General features: G+C 56.5%; 1 protein-coding gene across 1 annotated transcript in view; it reads left to right on the forward strand.

The window, feature by feature from the left end:
* The window catches only part of TRABD2B (TraB domain containing 2B), a 216,926-nt gene that overhangs the window by 176,616 nt on the left and 19,909 nt on the right, over window positions 1-20,401 (forward strand). Inside the window, exons 3-4 of the mRNA XM_070592656.1 lie at window positions 568-714; window positions 7,177-7,351. Coding sequence (XP_070448757.1) covers window positions 568-714; window positions 7,177-7,351 — 322 coding nt within the window. The remainder of the gene's footprint in view (window positions 1-567; window positions 715-7,176; window positions 7,352-20,401) is intronic.

Here is a 20,401-nt window from a genome sequence, read left to right on the forward strand (position 1 = left end):
GCCAGTGGTCCTGATGCCTGGCAGGTCCAGCCGGGGCGCAGCTGTGTCCCCTGGCCCGACATGGTGGCCCAGAGCACAGAGGGGCTTGAGAAACGTGCTGAATACCAGCACGGGTCTGAGCCGGAGGGTCCAGGCCCCAAGCCCTTACCTGGAGTGAGGACAGCATCTGGAGCAGGTGGTGTTGGACTTGGGCCTCGGCATCTAGGTGGGCTTACTGCTTGTCTTGCTCATTTGTTTGGGCATGCTCTTGATTACAAAACGAATCTGTGCTCATTCTAGAATTTTTCTAAGCACCGGAAAAGAAAGGAATCAAAAGAAAAACTCACCCATCATTCCAAACCCAGACAGAACCAGGGTTCTTGTTCTGCCGCGTTATTAGACAAGATGTTGAGACCCGGGGCAGGAGTGGGAACTGTGTGGGCAATTGCTGGAGATGAGAACAGACTGAACATGTTCAGAAGCCAGTGAGTCCTTCTCTGTCTTAGGGCCTGGTGCCCTCAATCCAGAGAGACCTCCGCCAGGTCCCTGAGCACAGCCCTTATTCCTGTCTCTTTCCGCCCCCGCCAGGTGCTGTTTGCCCTGAACCAGACCCTGCTGCAGCATGAGAGCGTGCGGGCCGGCAGCCTGCAGGCGCCCTACACCACCGAGGACCTCATCAAGCATTACAACTGCGGGGACCTCAACGCCGTCATCTTCAACCACGACACATCCCAGGTGAGGCTCCCTCCTCCGGCCCATGCAGCCTCTAGGTCGCCAGTTCCAAAGGCCAGGCCCATAGGAACCCGCCTGGTGTTTATTAGACACCTGCTGTGTGCCAGGCGCAGGCAATCTTCTTGCCAGTCATGGTAATCAGGAGCTATTTGTATCCCATTTTACATATGGGGAAACTGAGGCCGAGAGAGGAAGAGACTTGCCCAAGGCCACAGCACTTATTAGTTGTTGAGTTACCAAGTTATCAAGAGTAGCCCTTGAGCCTGGTGTGCGCGGCTCTGGGGCCTCGACCCTGGAAGCTTAGCCTGGAAGAACAGGAGGCCTCTTAGAGGCTCAGTTCAGCATCTGGGGAATTAGTGCCTGGGGACGGGAAGCCCACAGGTGCTCGGAGCTTGGGCCCAAGTGCAGCCAGGGGCATCTGCCATGGTTCAAGTCCTGGAGGACATGTCACCCCCCAGGCTGGGCAGACAGCCAGCAGGACCCCGAGGAGCGCAGCTCCACCAGCCTCCCCATTGCCGTCGGGGTCAGTTCCAAGACTCTTGGTCCAGCATTCGAGGCCATCGTGTCCTGCCCACCACTGGCCTTGTCACAGCCTGGGTCCCCCACCACACAGACCTTGTGCCACTTGCAGCTTGCTCTTCCTTCCACTGGGCCTTTGTTCAGGCTCCTCCCGCCCTGACACCCAGGATGGAGTTAGGTGTCCTCCCAGCTCCTCTGCGCCCCCTGTGCTTTCTGTGTCATGGAGCTTGAATATCCATTCATTCAAGACGCAGATGAATTCATCCAAACAGGCCACTTCCCTGCTCAGGACACTGCAGTGGCTCCTCATTTTCTCAGGGGAAAAGTGGGCATCCCCTGTGTGGCCCCATGTCTCCCCCCAACCATGTCCTTCTGCCCTCCTCCCACACCTGCCACTCCAGCTGCACGGACCTCCTTGCTGATCCATGAGCCCACTTGGTACACTGCTCCTTTGCACTGGCTGTTCCTTTCGCCAGGATCACCCTTCCCCAGATATCACCACGGCTATTTCTTCTCTGGCCTTTCTAAATCGGCCCCGCTACCGCATCTAGAATTGCAGCCTGACCCCACGCCCTCACTCTCTCCCCTTTGTTGTGCCCCACTTTTCCCCGGGGCCTGTATCATCGTCTTGCACTCTTATGTATCCTGATTCATTGATCAGTGATTAGTTACTGTCTGTCCTTCCCCACTGGAAGTTTTATTCATCTGTTTTCTTAAATCATTACATCCCAATTGGCTAGTGCAGTGCCTGGCACAGAGGAGGACTCAGTAAATATTTGCTGAATGAATGAACAAAATAGTTTATAAGTTCCAGGCACACTGCTATGAAAATGGATACAAGGGGGAGCAGAGAGAGCTGCCCCTGTGGGGCTGACAGTCTCGCAGGAGAGATGGGGGGCTTCCACAATCAGTTGTACCGACGTGTGATCCTTGCTGTGCGAGACAGTAGAGGATGCACTTGGAGCTGTGGCAGGAGCAGGAACTTAGATGGGCCTGGGGGCTGGGGCTGGGGAGAGAAGGAAAGATTCCTGCCAGATGAGAGGTCAGAGAAGATCCTGAACTGGCCATAGACGGGAGGAGGAAGAATGTTCCAGCAAAGAAGCTGCGTGCGAATAAGCCGGAGGCAAGAGAGAGCAGGAGGAGGGTGAGAGTTTGTGCTGGAAGCAGAGCCAAGGACCAGCCGCCACCACACTAGACCCAGAGCGCCTAGAGGGCGAGCATGATGCTCATCTCTGGGTCCCGTACCCAGCTCAGCACACGGAGCGAGCATCAGCGAGCGACTGTCGCGTGAGCGAATGTAGGTGTGTGTTGTGCTCTGTGCATTGTAGACAGTGGAAGAGGAAGGCCCCCGAGACCCTGCCGCAGGAGGCTCGGGACTCTGGGAGCTGTGACTCTGGGCGGTGGAGGAGAGAGGGAGAAGAACTCTAGCACCAGGAGGCTCATAGGCGGTTCTCCTGGGATGCGCCTTGTGACAGAGCCCTGCCCTGCATCATCCTCTGGGGGACAGGCTGGTGAGCTCTGTGGCAGAGGGGGACCTGGTCACCCCTCGGGATGGCCTGACCATGATGTGGCTGGGTCGCGGGGAGGGGTGTGCAGGACGGGGCCCTGGCCAGGCTGTGGTTGACACTGAGCTGAGAGAGGGAGGGATGGGGTGACGTCAGGGCGTGGCAAGCTCAGATTTCCTGTGAGCCTGTGTCCAGAACCACTGATTTGTCTCTGGCAGGTTAACTGTATTGGGGGTCTTCTGGCAGTGGCTTTACTTGAGGTGGGATGGAGTGGATTTGTCCACCCAGATTAGAATAGCAACCCAGTCTGCACCCATGGGGGCACGGACAGAGTCGAGCCCTCAAGGTTGGGGTAGGGGGGCAGCCCTGCCTCCAGCCACAGAGAAGCCTAGAGTCAGGGTAGCAAGGCTGAATCCAGGGCCCACGTGCTGGAGAGGGGGGTCCAGGTGACGTGGGGCTGCGTCTGCAGCTGGAAGCCTCTAAGTCTGCAGGGGGCCGAGGACGCAGGGGCTGTAGGGGCACAGTTGGAAGGCCTCAGGGAGAAGGTGGCATTGGAGCTAGGCTTGACAGTGGAGTCCACCAGGAGGGGAGGAAGTGAGCAGCTGGCAGGCAGAGCAAGCTGTGCTGGTGGGGGTGGGAGGACGTGGGAGGTCCCGGGGAATGATTTGCAGAGCGGCGGGCATATCATGCAGGGGTGAGAAAGCCCTGGAATGTTCAAGCCAGAGGATGATGTGTTGAGAAAGATGCCCCTGGCTGCAGCACAGAGAAGGATGAAGCAGCCTCTGGAGGCCTGGGTGGGACAGGTGCAGGGCCCAGGATGATAACACTGAGGGCCAGGTGCCGAGTGCACCTCCCCCGTGGTCTGCCTTGCCTCCACACTCCACCAGCCCACCTTCAGAAATGCCTAGGCCCGGCCTCCCGCAGCTCCCAGGTCTCTTGCACTGTCGTTGTCCCCAAATCAACAGGGTGATGCAAAGCTCCCCGCCCTGGGAAGCCTTGTCTGAGCCCCCAGCCTGGGTTAGGTGTGGAGAAGCCATGCTTATCATCCATCCGCAGACACTTGAGAGCGAGAGCTTGAATATAATTAAGAGTCAGAATAACTGCCAGGCATGGAGGAGTTCACCCTAGCCACGACCGTGGACTGTCCTGGACAAAGCAAGACACATGGTCACCCTATTAAATGCCCACTCCCACATCGCTTGGCACCCTCTCAAAGCCTGGATCCCACGGTGCCCTGGCTCCCTTCCCCCGCCGGGCTGTGAGACTCATCCAGGGCGGCACACCCAGTCTGAGCCCCCTAGCTCTCACAGCTGGACACAGGGCCAGGCCCATGGAAGTTCTCTGAAGATGTCTGTTGGATGGACAGTGTGAAGAGGAGGGATGAAGACGCTGAGATCGCTGATATCAGCAGATCTGAGTACTTGACTGCCGGGTCTGACTCGGTCGTGGTCGGGGTGCCTACACTGAAGTCATCTCCCACGGCCCCACTCCAGCTTTGCTCAGCCCATCTTTTCATCACCCCATCTCGGACCCATCACTCTAGGGCCCTGGGGACCTGATGTGTCCTCTTTAAAATGTTACCGTGCCTCCTGCACTTAAGCTTATTGCAAGAGATTCAAGGCTCCCAACAAGTCTAATGGCATCATTAATTTGCTTCCAGCCCAGCCCAGGCCCAGACCCAAGCCCCATCCTTGGCACGGAGCCAGGGCCCATCAGCATGAAACATGCAGAGAATGTCAGCCAGCCGCTGGGCAGCCCAGGGAACCGAGCATCTAGTCCAACTTCTTCGTGGCCTTGACATTGAATTTTCTGGTTCTTGTCCGTGTTACCTTTTTTTTTTAGCTCCCTGAGGAATGAATGGAGATTAATATTTCCACAATTGCACACTCATGGTCGAGGAATGGAGGCGGGAGGGCTGGCCATGTCCACAGGTCTAGGGAGAAGGCCTCTGCTTGGACCCTCGGCAGAAGGGGAGGGAAGCAGAATTTGGCCTTCTTGGCTGACGGTTCTGAAGGCCATCTCTTTGTCATCTGTGTCTCTACGCCCTGCCCAAGGTCAACTTGTACTGTAGCCTCTGCCATCATAGAGGAGAGGTGACAAAGACAGCTCCACCCTACAGGCTAGTTGCACAAAACTGACATTTAGTCAAGGCTTCCTTTGTGCCACACACTGTGCTGAGACCTGTCCCAAACTCATCTCGTTTAATTCCTTCAACAACATGTATTACCCCCGTGTTACCCATTTGGAAACTGAGGCTCAGAGAGGCCAGGTAACTTGCTGGTTATAGAGACACTCAGCTGGCAAGCGGAAACGCGGGACTCAGGCTGTGCTGGCGGCCTGCCTGCGGGACTCGCGTTCATGGCCAGCACAGCTTTCCTGCCCCCCAGCTCGTCCATTCATCCACCGTTCACGGATGGAACAAATATTTATTTGTTGGTACAACATTGTCCCACGATCTCTTCCATATGCAGGTGCTGGAAAGAGCCTATGAGGGCCGTGTTTGCAGAAATAAGCCTTCTGAGTCACAGCCTCCCTTGTGCTCCTCCATCACTCAGAAGCCTGTGGGTTTTCCTACAGTTGCCTCAAGTCCTGTTTCGTGGCCTGCTTTGTCAGGGCTGCCCATCATCCCTTCCACAGTTGGGGAGGGAGCAAGAACTCCATTCCTGCATTTATCCATTTGCCAAACAGTCCTCAGACACCGACTCTATGCTCACCCTGTTGGGCACTGGCGTGGCTGCTGCAAACAGCTGTGCAGGTTGTGCGCTGCACAAATTTAGAGTACACCAGTCATATCGTCGTCTTGTTCATCTCAGAGTGGTGAATCTGGCCTTTCTGGCAGAGAAGCCCCTCCTCCTTCCTCTGGGGAATGCATGGGCTCTTGGTCAGGAGACAGCAGTGGCAGGTGTCCCGGCCTCCCCTGAGTCCCTCAGGTTCAGCCTCCTGATGCCCCCATTTTCTCAGAAAGAATGTTGATAACTCATCAGTAGCTCTAGAAGCCATGCGGCTGGGCTACATGACCCTTGGGAGCCAAAAGCTGTAGGAAATTAGTCTCTTAAGCCAGACTCTGCCTCGAGCCAGCCCATCAGCCCCCTCGGCCTCATGTCTTGTGCTTTGTGCCTGAGTTGGTGAAGCCAGAAATAGAAGAGGCGACACCAGGTAGCGGACACCCTGTGAGCAGGAGCTTGGAGGTCGGAATGACACTGACAGGTTGTAGGGAAAGAGAGGGCCTGTCCTGACTCTGCCTCAGGCTCCTCAGTGGCCCATGGCTTCCTCTCAGGCCCCACCCACATGTTGGAGGCCGTGGTACTGGAACACCTGGACCCACCGGCCAGGTTGGTAAGACCTGTTGGGACTAGAAGAACAGGAGGCCATGTGGCAAGGAAGGACAGCACCACTTTATGCTCCAGGTTCCAGAAGCCTTTACTGGGCACCTACTTTGTACCAGGCATTGGGGGCCCAGGAGTCAAAAGGCTCTGACCCTGAACTCAGGGAGCTGTCTGCCTAGTTCAAGAATGTGTCAGTGATGTTGGTCCCAGGCCACACGGCTGAGTAGGGACAGTGGGTCCAGAGCTGAGAAATCTGGGCAGTTCCATGCCAGGTTGTTGAAGAAGCCACATTATGGGAAGAAGCCAAGTTTTTAAGGAGGGACGGAGGGGTTTGGGTGTGTCCTGGGAAGTGGTGGAGCTGTGGATGGGGAGATAGTGGTGGCAACAGAAGGTAGCCAACCAGGGCTCATACCTTGGGAAGGCCAAAGGCTATGGCCCCTTCTCTCACGTTGTAGGATAGGTGGGCTGACTGCAGCCCGTGACAGCGCCCTTCATCACATGCAATCCTACACGGTATTGTCAGCCCCAGCTTACAAATGAGGAAACTGGGACCCAGAAAAGTTAAGTAACTTGGCCAGAGTCCCCCAGTGTCAGCACAGGGCCTGCAGCCCAGGTCAACCTGGTCTCGTACCCGTGGCCATTCTGCTACACCGGGCAGCTCAGCTGACCCTCCACACCTGCTTGCAGAACCGAATTCCTTGCACGTGTCCGTGCCAGCCTCGGTGCTGGAGTGAGATCGGGGAACGAGCTGAGCGCATTCCCCACACCAGGACCTCAGGGGCTGGAAGCGGAGGCGCAGCGAGGCAGACACAGGAGTGGTGCACGAGGGAGTGCGGCAATCCCGGGCCCTCCTCTGGGCTCTGCCACTTCACTAGCTGTGTGACTCTGCACCTGTCTCTGGATCTTTCCACTCTTGCCCTCTTCATTTGTAAAACTGGAATAACAGCACTCGTTTCAAAGGGTTTTGGAATTGATGAAGAACATATACGAAACATCTAACCCATGGCAGGGACTCATGAAGGTAAGTTGCCCAGCCCCACACTGGGCTGTGTGTTTATTTGAAGCCCACCTTGCTCCAGAGAGAACTAAAGGCAGCCTCTGTCTTGCCTTTACAGCTGCCCAACTTTATCAACACCACCCTCCCCCCGCACGAGCAGGTGACGGCCCAGGAAATCGACAGCTACTTCCGCCAGGAGCTCATCTACAAGAGGAACGAGCGGATGGGGAAGAGGGTCATGGCGCTCCTGCGGGAGAACGAAGACAAGATCTGCTTCTTTGCCTTCGGAGCAGGTTTGGGTCAGAGTGGGGAAGGGACTACCTGCAGAATCCGGGGGCTGGGAGATGGCCTCTCCTGACCTCTGCTTCATAAAGGGAAAAGTTGAGGCCCAGAGAGGAGCAGGAAAAGCCTCACAGCCCTCAGCAGAGCTGGATGCAAAGCAGTTCTCCTGCCTCTGGTCAAGGGCTCTTTTGTGACATTCCCTGTGGGCAAGAGGAGTGACCCTTGCCAAAACTAGGACTTCTGCGGCCCCTTTATGCCCCAGAAGCCATACCGAGAGCCCAGAACTGAAGACAATTCCCACTGCCCAGCCCATCCTTGGCCCACCCAGTGGAGCCAGGCCTAGACTCTGAGGGCCATGCGGCTCTCCTGGTGGGGCTCCGGTATCCCCCTGTCCTGGTCCAGATCCCAGCCCAGCCCCCGCCAGGCTGCATGACCTCAAAGGCTCGCATCCCTCTTCCGTGAATGGGCAGTGATAGCGATAACTATTTGATGAATTGAAAAGACCTATCTTGTAGAACAGTTGCAAAAATTAGTAATAACATTTAAATAACCTGCCATGTAGTAGGAACTCAAAATGGCAGTACCATCATCATCATCATCCTGACAATTAATATGAGTTTCATCATCCCAATGTGGCCATGAACTTGATGCTTCTTCTGGGGCTCTGGCCTCTTCGTGTGAAGGAAGTCCAGATGTCCAGGTGCACAGGTGATCACTGTCTCTCTCCCTGTTCCTTCTCCACTCTCTTTCTCTTCTCCCTCACTCTTTCCTCCTTTCTCTATGGTTGTCTCTGCTGATGACAGCCATGTCCCACTTTGGGACCAAGCTATTGCACTTGCCTCCTTTATCAGTCAGCTTTTGCTCCCGAGCTACAATGACAAACATTTATTTCTTGCTCGTGTTACTGCAATTTGGGTTGACCGAATTCATCTCCTATTTTGTGAAAATTAGACGAGGTGCTCAGCCCACACCTGGTGAGGACTCACTGCCCTCTCTCCCTCCTTTCCTTGTCCCGTTACCCACACACTGCCTGCCTGGGGTCAGGCCAAGCTGGATCAAGTCAGCAGTCAGTCTAACCTAGAAGAGTCCTATTTCCTAATGGTGCATGCCCACTGTTTGAGGTCTGCCTCCCCTGGGCATTCACTCCCCACCATTCAACCCCAAATACCTCAAGGGCCGGAGCCAGGGTACGTCTGTCTGCACCTGCCTTCCCTCCTCTGCAGCCCTCAGCACGGGAGAAGCTCATGGAGGGCCCTCTTTAGAGCCATACCTGGGGCTGGATGGAAAGAGCTCTGGGCTCACATTGGAGCTGTGTCACAGCCTGTTGTGGCCTCTGGCAAGCCCGTTCCCCCCTCCCAGCCTCAGTTTACTCGTCTGAACAGAAGGAGCTGGAACTCACTTGGGCCATCTGTGATTCCAGGAGCTATTCACAGTTTTCAGAGAAGGGAGGGATTCCTATAGGGGGGCCTGGAGGAGCCCGCAGGACCTTCGCTGACCACATGGAGAGGGCAAGGTCACTCTCCAGCTGCAGGACACCTGCTGGGGGCCTGGCACGAGTCAGGACAGCTTGTGGGGACTGTGCAGGGAAGGAAGTGCTTCCCCACACACCCTCGCCCTCTCCCTCCCCATCCAACTGCCTCCCCAGCCCTCGCTCCTGTGGGCATCTGGGCAGTGCATTGTGCCCTGGAACAGCTCCGAGCTGATACAGAAGAGGAGCTGCTCTGAGCTCAACTAGTCCCCAGGCTCCTCTCAGGCCTAGGAGGAGCCCCTGGTGAGCCCAGTCATTGAGGGAGGCCACGTGGGCCAGCCTTCCTGCCCCACCTGCCCCAGGCCGTGGGACCAGAGTCACCCAGGCTCCGGGGGTAGCTAATACCAGCTCTTTCCTGTGGGCGAGGAAGCAGGAGAGCCTGGAGATGAAAGTCACCGCTGTGTGGGCAGCCCTGGACACTGACCTCCTTTTCCTGAAACTCCAGGTCCATGGGGGCACAAAGTTCACTCAGGCCAGCACGCAGGCACCATGACCAACTCCAGTTTCTTCCCCATCTCTGAAATCCACCTGGTCCCTGGTCCATCTTATTGACAGACCACCAAAAAGACCTCACAGCTGTCTACTCTGTCCATCCCCACTGCCACTGTCCCGGTCCAAGCCTCCACCAGCTCCTGCCTCCCCATCCTCTCCCCGCCCCTGGGCTGCTTCCCACACTGTAGCCGATGAATGGTGCCGGGTCTGTCTCCCACCCCCACCCTGAGCTCTGGGAGGGCAGGAACCATTTAACCATCCCTGTGTTTTTAGTGGCATCTCATAGGTTTCAAGCTTGGTGAGTGTATGAAAGGATGAATGAGTGAAGGAGTGAACCAATGAATGAAAGTCGACCAGATCCTCCCCTCCTGGTCTCCTCCGGGTCTGGAGAGCCTAGGACAGGCCAGCAGTAAAGTCCAGGCACTGTGAGCCCCACCTCGGCTCTCAGAGACCTGCTCTCCACCAACAGGCCAGAGCCGTGTGCAGATCTTGCTGGCAGCTGCCGCTTCCAGCTGAGCCACACCTGGAACAAACAGCCCACTCGGTGCTGTACGTCTACCCTCGACCTGAGAGTTTCACGGCTGGACGCAGCCTCCAAGCTTGAGCCTGCCCCCCTCATCATAGGCAGGGGCAGACTGACATCCACAGGGGCCAGGACACATGTGAAGCTCATGGCCTGTGGGGGACAGAGCCAGGACTGGACCCCAGGCTGTGGTCCAGGGGCTCTGTTCTCATGTGCAATCAAGAAGCCAGCTGAAGGGACCTGTGACGGTCAGTGTATTAGCATAAAACACGTCCTCCCACAATCCATGGCAAGAGAAGTCCACACCTGCCTCGTTGTGTTCTTATGGCCACATCATTCAGAGTCCACATCCTAGGGCAGGCGGAGAAGTCAGGTGTGAGTCCAGGCCAAGCATTCTCAGGCGGCATGCGACCTGCAGACACACCCACTCCACTCCTCACACTCTTGTCTGGCTGCCTCTGCAGTTCCGTTTCAGGCCTTCCCAGACCGTCAGGTGCTGAGGGCCTGAATCGGTCTGACTCTTCTTGTCCATCCCAGTCCGGTCCTCAGAAAAGGCCCAGGGACCCCCAGGCTGTAGGAGGGAGGGAGTGTCTCTGCCACTGGAAATAGGCCTAGCCCAGCCATCCCCCAGGCACCTGTCTGCTCGTGCAGAGCCCTCTCAGATCCACTTTCAATGGGTGTTTCCAGGAAATAGCTTGGAAACAGAAACAATTATAAGACACTCCAGTCACCCCCAGCCCGGCCTTGCCAGGGGTCTCAGCCAGGCCCCTGCCGAGGTCCCATCATTCTGCGTTCTATGACAGACCAGCCTCAGAGGCCAGCCTCAGGGTTCCTGGCTCTAGAGCTCTGGGGAGGGGCCATGCAAGCTAAGGAGAGAGAGAGAGAAGGCACCTCCCCCTGCACCACTGTCAGCTAAGAGAACCTGGCAAAGCCAGTTCACCTCCAAGGGCCTCAGTCTCTCATCTGTGAAATGGGCATAACACACTCGCCTCATTGGACTGTGCTAGATATGCTCATTTTAGATCATAGGGTTAGAAGTCTGTACGTGGTGGAGGGATCCTAGTAGTAAGGACCCCTCCTGTGCACCAGCCATCGTTCCAGGCACAGCTTACATTACCTTGGGTCTTCACAATAACACCATGAGATGGTTTTAATTATACTTGTTTTGCAGATGAAAACTGAGGCCCAGAGAGGAGAAATGGCTTCCTCAAGGCCATGCAGGCAGATCTTCTACTTGAATCCTGGCCTCTTGGGTCCCAGTCCTGGCCATTTCCCTTGCATGTGGTGCCCTTGCTGTATTCTTCCAGAGATGGTGGCGATTTTGTGGGCAGGGTGTCTTTTTAGCTAGTACAGCCCACGGAAGAGTCCTCCCCCTCGTGGCGGTGAGGTTTCCGTAGCGAGGCGCTGCTTGACCTCTTCCGGAGCTTACTCAACAGGTTCAGGAGCAGTGGGGTGTGGACATGCATGACAACTCTGAACAGGCCTGGGTGACATCTGGGAACCCAGATGGAAGCCCTGCCTCTCCAGGAAGTGGCTGTGGCCAGTGTGCAAACCCAGATGTTCTGGAATGAGCCAGGCCGCTGCCAGGGAGAGGCGTGCCGGCCCACGGGTTGGGAGGCCCGATTCCCGACTGCCAGGCTCATGCAGTTGGAAAGCTGAGGCTGAGGCGGCCCCAAAGATCTTATGTGGGTCCTTGGGTTCCCTCTGGTCTACAAATAACTAAGAAAAATGAGTATAAGGCGCTGAGTGTTTTATTAACTACGTTTGTTCAATTTACAGGCTTATCTTATATTCTGAAATTATCTCCTTTCTACTGTGTTTGAAGTTAAACATCTTTGGCTTTTTTAAAAAAATGATGGAGATACAGGGCAAATGGAGCTTTCAAAGCCCTTATCTGGCAAAATAAGAAGTTGGTAACTGTATTGCTCCTCTCCCCCACCCCCACCGTTTCTAAGATAGGAGAGAATGGGCGGGCTTAAAACATGACAGAAAGAATACAGTGGGAGGGATGAGGCTGACGATACAGGAGAGAGAGTAGAAAAAAAGAACCAGCCCAGGGTTCCAGGAAGGCAGAGCTCAGGTGGAAGCTTTGGCCTTGGGTGAAGAAGGGCACTTCCTCACCTATAATGGAGGGAGGCGGCGGCGGGCAGGTGATCCAGTGTGCAAAGGTGACCTGGTGGCATCTAATCAGAGCTCCACTCTATAAAGTGGGAAGTGAAGTCATCTGCAGAGAAAGAGGGGGAAGGTGGGAAGGTTCTTGATTTGAAGAGCGGAGAACATTTGACATAAATGCAAGAGAGACTGGCCACAAGAACAGACGTGGACGGGAAGTTAAATAGATTTCACCTCATAGCCAACTGTGATTGATTGGTAGTGGCTGCCTGGAGTATAGATGGATACTAAAGAATGATAAAACCCCATCAGAGCTCAGCAGAGAAGAGGTCCTGGTTGATTAGTGATGTCTGCTGTGGACCAGGATTGGGACACATGTCTGCCACGTATCTGCTCTGACTGCCGTGAGGGCTCAGGAAGCTGCAGAGGTCCCAAGTCACAGGCTGGTAAGATCTTCTGCAGCAACACTGAACAGCTGGGGTGTGGCTGGGGGTGCTGTCCGCCAGGCTTTCTCCTGAATTTATCCTGGCACCCACTGCTCTCTGAGCATCCTACTGTGTGTGAACTACTCCAGGGCGGGGCCCACGCCTCCTCAGAACCGCCAGCACCTGGGAGATGTTCTATAACACACACTGACCCAGCCACCCAGAACCAAGTTCATTCCACTCAGTCACCTCGTATCCGCTGGACCCCAGGCCTCAGCAGGGTCTCAGTCCCGGGCACCAGAAGAAGATGACATTTTGTCCCCAGCTCCAGGGGACTGATGCTTTCTCAGGATGTGTTTACTTGTTCAGCCATCCTGGAAGCTGGAATGAAATGAGCGACTGGGAGCCCGCAGAGCTGGGTTGGAAACATGAGCCAGACTCAAGGGTGGGCCAGGTAACCTTTAGGGCCCGTTCATTTCAGACTCTGAAAGCCAGTGCTTATCTCAGGTTATCAAGCTTCCATAACCCTAGCGTGCTCTGTATGAATATAATTCTAACTCCTAACATCCCCAAGTCCTTTGACTCTAACACCTTGTGGTCCTAAGATTGTGAGGCTCTGCTACCCCCACAGCCTATCATCATAGCGTGCTAACATTCCAGCATAGTCTGCTTTGACCACTTTTTGATTCCTTGGGAGGAGGATGGAGCTAAGAGCCTTCCAGGGCCTACAGATCCCTCCCCATAGGGCCATTGCCACCTGCTGCCAAGGGAAGCAGAAGGCCAGGCAGCAAGCGGGATTTGCAGGGTTAAAAGGCAGGTTGTGTGGGCACCGGAGACAGAGGTGAGGTAGCTGTCACCCTGCATGCCCGCACAGCCAGCCTCCAGGCCTGTGCCAGCCTCTTTCTGACCCCAGCCACAGTGCCACAGACCCAGCACCAGAAAACCGCCTGCCAGGCTGGGACACAGAAGCAGGTCAGTGGTGAAAACCCAGCCCTGAGAGAAGGGAGAGATAAAAGCCAACATACCAAATGCCATTAACCTTTTTTTTTTTTTTTTGGCTTAAACCAACAACTATTTTATTTATTTGCTCGTGAATCTGTAACATGGGCAGGGCTCAAAGGGGCACCACTGGCGTCAGCTGGGACAGTGTGGCTGGGCTGGCAGACCTACTTCCTGGGAACAGCTTCTTTATTAGTAACAGCAGCCATTGCTCCCTGGAGAGTGGGCCCTCCTGCTTGAAGAACACCCATATCCATCAGCTCATACGACCTCTAGGTCCTCGATGCATCTTGAGGGAGACAGGATGGTATTTATCATTCTATTTGGCAGACGGGTAATCGAGGTGCTGGTGGGAAGTGAAAGAATCTTAGAACTGCAGAGAAATGATGGTCAGCACTGACTGGGCCATTCTTCCTGAGGGCCAGCCTGCCTAGAAGACCTGCAAGCTGCGGTTCGGGCCCTCTCTCCTACAGAGAACACCCTCTCCCTCTGCTGCCTGCGCCTTCCTCGACCTCCTCTCTGGGCTGCCACAGTCCTGCAGGACTCCCCTGTCACAGCCCGGCGCATGCTGAGCACATTTGCCATCTCCCAGTCCCGGCTGGCCACTCCCTGAGCCCTGAGGTTGTCAGTACACACTTGTTGAATGAATGAATGAATGAATGGGCCCCCACGCTGAGGCCTGTGAGCAGAAGTGCCCCTTGCCCCTACATTACCCCACAGCAAAACCTGCACCAGCACCCACATCTGCTGCCAGACAGTGGGAGACCCAGGGGTTCAACAACATCCTGCCTGCCCTTTGGAAGGGGAGATTGGGCTGGCAAATGAAAAGATCTCAGAACCAACCAGAAACAGAGCCCCAGGTACTGTTGTTGGCCCAGCCGTGCAGGCAGAGGCTGGAGGAGGGCGCTGAGGGCTAAGCAGGAGGGCATGTAGGAAGGGGAGGCGGCAAGATGGCTCAGAGGGAGTCAGTGAGAAAGGAGAGAGAGGGCAAGGTGAGAGTTAAGTCAAGGACGGGAGGGTGGAGAAGGGAAACGGCCTGGTGTTGTGGACACTCTTATGCTCTGAGACCTTCCACTTGGCCTTCCCAGAGCCTTTCCTCCCTCAGCTGCATAGTGAGGGGCCTAGCTGGGGTGAAGATGAAGGTCCCTTCTAGCCCCAACATTCAGCAATTGCATGCATGCCTGACAGGCTTTGTTAGCGTTGAGCTCCCTCCCAACCTTAGAGGGTTCTTTCCCCGTTCAGTGTCGCAGCTTTGAAAGGAGACCAAAGCTGAGCATTGAATAGCACAAGCTTTACCAAAGAATGGAGAAGGGGGAACAAAGTTTGGAGACCCCCTGGGGGCAGGGTGGAGCGGAGGAACAGCCACAGCTGTATGGGGAAGGGACAGGCCTTCTGGGAAGCAGGGGTGCCACTCTTTCTTTCCTTCTGTGGTTCTGTCTGCCATCACCTGGCAGCTGTAAGCTGTCATGGCCTCGGTGGGTGTATTACGGAGCATGGTAACATGTTACAATGAACGTGTGATGAGCTGTGGGGTCTATGTCAGGTCAGATCTGTTCACCATGTTCTCCCCAGCTGGTTTCAACTGGTTCTGGAGCTGTCTTCTCCTTCCTCTGTTTGTGGTTTCCTGTAAGCGAACGATAACCTGTTTTGAGTAGGGTTGTGGCTAACGTCTTCTGGGGTGGGTAGGCTGGGTAACGGTTCGAGTGAATGGCACTAAAAGGTGGCATGGTAAGTCAGAGAAGGCTTCCTGGAGGAGGTGAGACTGGTTGAAATTTCCCTGATGCAAGTCCAGCTGCTTCTGATTCCTCTCATCATCCCCGTAGTCCTCAGGATGGGATTCACCTCGTTCTCACCTTGGTTCTCCACTCAGCCTCAGAAACAGAAGCCCCTCGGAGCTCATGGTGGGACACAGAAGAGCAGTCATGGCCCATGTACGACCTTTGTAACCTTAGAAAGAGGGGGCCAGCACATAGGCAGCACAAGCCCAGCCACTCTCTCCCCTCCCAGGCAAACGCCCATGGCCTGCCATGCTCCCCACACTGGAGCAGGAGGCCAATGTCCGGAAGCGTTTCAGAATTTCCCAAGGTGCTTCAAAGGACCCTGGTGCCCCCCTGCATGGCAGCCAGCACGCCTCCCATGGGCAGCAGTGCTTGGCCAGAGCCGCCGTTCCTGTTTCAGCCCAGAGCATCCAGCTGGCCCGAGGAACGTCCCCTCAGCTAGCTTGTCCCTGAAACAGGGAATGTTGAGAAGGACAGGGCACCATGTCCCAGGCTGCATCTCCAAGGCCTCTCCATCGGTGAGCAAGGATTTGTGGACCGTCAGCCACAGGCTTCGAGCTCCTGCTGGGCAGTGTGGCGAGTGCGGGAGGAGAGGACAGTGCCCTAGATTAAGAGCGTGGCTTCGGAGCCGGGCCGCCTGAGTGAGAAACCCAGCGCTGCTCCTTACAGCACGCAGCCTGGGCACACGGGGTGCTCAGCTTCTCTGCCCTCAGGTGTCCCCGCTCAGATGTGCCCTGAGAGTCAGTGGGCTGACACTTGCACAGTCAGCGCCTGTGCAGCACCATCCATCGATGAATGTGAGCTCCTGCATGGTCATTATTATTTCAGAGTCCCTGCCCCCTCAGAGCCCGCAGTCCTCCAAAGACGGGATTCCCACACAGGCGAGCACAGTGCCGTCCAGCAGAGGAGGCAGAAGTGCTCTGCGGCCTCTGAGGACCCGGCTGGGACACTGCAGGGGAACCCCAAGAGCTGGGCATCAGCTCCAAGTGCCAGGAGGCTCAGGAGCCAGTGGGCCCCATCCCTGCCCGCATGGCTGGCTGCCAGGCAGCTCTCTTGGGGTCCTGGGTGCATCATTCCAGGGAAGGAGCGTCTGGGGGTTGTGGAGTGATTGCCATGGCCACCGTGAGCCCTAGGCCCGGCCCTGCCCCCTGTAGTTCACAGACCCCACAGGCTCCTTCTCTGGGGTTCTCCCCACAGTGCCCAGTGCTGCCCTCCAGTCCCCCTGCACGGTCATTGCCTGGATCCGGAGCGGTCTCCAACCCCAGGAGGAAAGGGCATCCCACCCATCTCAGAGTCCCCAGGGCCGGGCACATGGCTGGCAGGTAGGGGTCCTCAAGAAAGGCTTGTGGAGAAGGACTGCTGGCTCCAGGCCCTCAGGGCACAGACCTGTCAAAACCCCCAGGGCTCAGGTCCTCACCAATGGGACCAGGCGGGGCCCACGGTGCAGGCTCCCTAATCTCTCTGCTGAATATTGTTGAAAGAGGATCTGGTCCAAAGGAGATGAAAGACTCAAGCCTGGGGATGTGAGAAGACCTGGGAGGGTTGCCTCGGAGGGACGGGCCTGGCGGAGGATGGGGGGTGCCTTGTAAGAGGAAGTACACAACTGGGCGAGGCCCTGAAGGGGACCCCCCCAACCTGAGCAACCGTTTGACAGGCACCAGAGACCCAGAAGCAGCTCCAGCCCCCAGAGGGAGCCTGCCCTGCGCCCAGGGAGCCCCAGCCTCAGCAGCTGCCTCCACAAAGTGCCCTTTAAACGGGCACACTCTGCAGTGTGTGGGCTCAGACAAACTCCAGCTCTGCCGCTCTCTGCCCGCGTGACACCGGGGAGTCCTGCTGGCCTCAGCAGGATTGTTGTGAGGCGAGGGCAGGGGAGAACATGAATCCAAGCGTTCAGTACAATCTAAGTGCTGGGGGAACGGCAAGCGGGGTGGCTGTTCTCGTTATTTGTAGCTGTCTTTGCATGATTAATGGCAGGGCTGAGCTGACCCGCTGAGATGAGCTGAAGTCTCAGGGCTCTTTCGTTCCTCACGTCCTGAGTTCTAGCAGCCTCCAGAGAGGAGCAGATGGTCAGGGGGGCAGAATCAGGCTTCACTCAGACACGCCCAGCTTCCCAGAGGCTGTCTGAATCCCCTCTGCGCAGGCTGGACATGTGGTCATCGAACCTCTGCTTACATACCTCCAGGGATGGGGCACTCACTCCCTTACAGAGCTGGACAGTGGCTTGGGAGAGTGTTAGTAGACCACATACCCCATGCTCTTTTTCCCTTTTGTGCCCATGTATGTGCTATGCCCTCTTTCTCTGACTCACCTGAGGCCCCTCCTCACTGACCCCTCTGGTCTGAGTCCCACTCTTTTCCCTTCAGCCTCATAGGCCCTGACGTCCCTCCCTCACTACAGGGCTCACATGGTTCATGTGCCCGTCTCCCCTCCACACCATGATCTCTTCCGGGGTGGGGACCATGTGTCTCAGCTCCTGGCACGAGGCCGGGTGCAGGGGAGGCATGCTCTCAGTCCTTGCTGAGCTGGAAAGGCCCCTGCCCTAGGCTGGCACGCCGAGCAGAAGGAAAGCTCAGCTCTGCTGGTTCCCACACAGACCCTCCCTGGAAGATGAGAAGCCCCCTGGCCCCAAGTGTCCGTCCTTCCTCTGGTCCGTCTGCCCAGCCCTCCCGTCACACTTCCTCAGGAACACAAAAACGGCCGTCGCTTGCTGTCCAGCGGCCGACCCTAGCAGCTAGATTAGCATTTGAAAGTTTCCCTTGCATTAATTTCAGACAGAACATAAATACAGGTTTGGGATCCCACTTCCAGGAGGAGAAACTGGAACCCTGGTGGCCTCGCTGGAGAGAAAACACATGCGCCAGCCGCGGGCACCACTGTGACTGGAGCCTCTGTGGGATCATCTGGTTCTCCCCTCTGCCCGGCCCCCAACACTGTCTTGAAGTTACCCTGTTAATTGGCGTATTGTTCTTGCTGAGCACTCACACAGTTCTCTTCCATCTGGTGAGCCTTAGACGGGACACCTGTTTCTGACAATTTCCTCCCCCAAAATGTGAATTCAGGACCCCTCACAGCGGCCAGGACTCCAGAGCGGGTGTCCTGGACCAGGCAGCAAACCAGCACATCTCTAGGTAGAAGTCTAAGCTTTGTCTTTCACCAGCTGTGCGACCCTGGCAAGTCACATCCCCTGCCTGAGCCTCAGCGTCTCCTTTTCCTTCTCTCCCTCCCATTGTCTCTGTTTCTGTGTGTCTCTTACTGCCTGTCTCCGGGCCCCTCTCCTCCTGTCTTTCTCCTCTCCGTTTCCTTGTGTCCTGGAGCTCTTCTCCTCTCCCTGTCTCTCTCTGTGTATCTCTTTTCCCTGACTCTCTGTGTCTGTGCCTCTGTGTGCCCCACCCCCACCGTCCACTCTTTCCTCCTCTCCTCTCCTCGTCCACGCGGCCTCAGCAGATGAAATGGAACGTGCCTTCCTGCAGAGAGCTGGCCAGAGAACAGCTGTCGGTGCTGGAAGGAGCTGTTGAGCGGTGGCCAGGAGACCCCGGGGGCCTGGGCAAGCCACGCAGGCTGAGCCCAACACCGCGGGGCCCCGTTGGAAATTTTCCACACCTTTCCCGCAGGTTCCAGGATAGACGTGGTGCCTTTTTTAGGATTTCTGACCTTGGAGGCAAGCCTCGGCCTTGTCTGCCAGCCTCTGGGGACAGCATGCGCTGGGCCTGGGCTCAGAGACTGATCCAAGGGCCAAGCTCCCAGGATTGGTGGAATGTGGAGGATCATCACCCAGGGGCCGGGCCGGGGCTACAAAGGGAGGGAATCCGTGAGCTCAGGTCTCCTGGGGATAGGATGAGATCATGGAAAGGATGTGGAGTAACAGGTTTTGTCATTCATTCATTCAACAAGCATTCATGAAGCCACCACTCTGTGCCAGACTTGGGCTTAGCCCTGGGGACAAAGATGAATCAGACGTGGCCCCTGCCCTCGAAAAGCTCACGGTCTCCCCTCAAGTGGGTTGTTGGGAACACGTTCTGACAGAGGCCGCTCTGGGCTGTGGGAAGCTCATTCCAGCTGCGGGGAGGAGGGAGAGCTGGAGAGAACAAGGAGGACGGTGTCTGCAGTGATTCAGGCTGAGGGCAGGGTGCCCAGGCCAGCACGGTTGGAGGTAAAAGCCCAGGGACTCTGGTGACTGACCAGATGAGGATGAGGAGGGAGAAGAAAGAGTCAAGATGGGGCCCATCCGACTTGGATGGCAAAGCTCAGCTGAGGCACATCCCAGGAGGGGAGGGCGAGTCGGCTGTGCCCCTCTGGAGACTGTTAGGTGGAGATGTCCGAGAGGCTGATGGACACGTGGGCCTGGGCGAGGGCAGCAGTTCCAGAGTGGCCCGCATTGTACAGTAATTTAAACCATGTGGGTGGATGATTTGTCCACCGATCGTGAGTAGAGTGAAAAGAAAAGAAGGCTGTGGACAGGGTTCCCAGGGGCCCCCACATTTATTGGGCAGGAGAAAGAGGAACCCGCCAAGAATGCGGACGGGAGCAGGGAGAGGAGTGTGAACCGGGACAGGTGGTGCCATGGGCTCCAAGGACGGTGCAGCTTCCACCATCCTGACTGCGGGGTCCTGTGGAACTAAGCCCCAAAGAGGGCGATGGGGGTGGGCGAGGGGGACATGGGCTCAGGCGCGAATGGCTTGCACCGTGCAGCCCTGCAGCAAGGACTGCATGGAGAAGGCGCCCCCTGGAGTCGTGCAAGGAGCAGCCTCATGCAGACTAGGGACAGGAGGGACCTGGTTCTCCCTGGCCTGGCGCGAAGGAGGTGATGGCTGCTGGGGCTTGGAGAAGATGGGGCTAGGAATTTGAAAAGATCATTCCTGATTGCTTCCAACTTCCCAAAGTATCTGAGGTCTTTCGTTTAGGTCTAAAGATGCACAATGAGGGCCTGGAACCACTGAGGTTGAGGGAATGGACGGGGCACCGACTGGCCACTGAAGCTTGCCAGGCGGTGCTCAGGCTCCAGCCAGCATCCTGCAAGGCCTGGGCCCTCCGCAAGCTCCAGGAATGCTCCTTTTGGAGCGGCCACTCCGCCCATGAGTAAATATTTGCCACTGCTCCTGTGCAGCCTGAGGAGAGCTGTTTTCCCTGGTGGCTCTTGAAACCCTCTGGGCAGCCTCCTGCTGGGCCTGGAGGCCCTCGTCTTTAAACGGGTCTCCATGGAGGCA

This window comes from Equus przewalskii, chromosome 2, assembly GCF_037783145.1.
Source record: "Equus przewalskii isolate Varuska chromosome 2, EquPr2, whole genome shotgun sequence".
Classification (NCBI taxonomy): domain Eukaryota; kingdom Metazoa; phylum Chordata; class Mammalia; order Perissodactyla; family Equidae; genus Equus; species Equus przewalskii.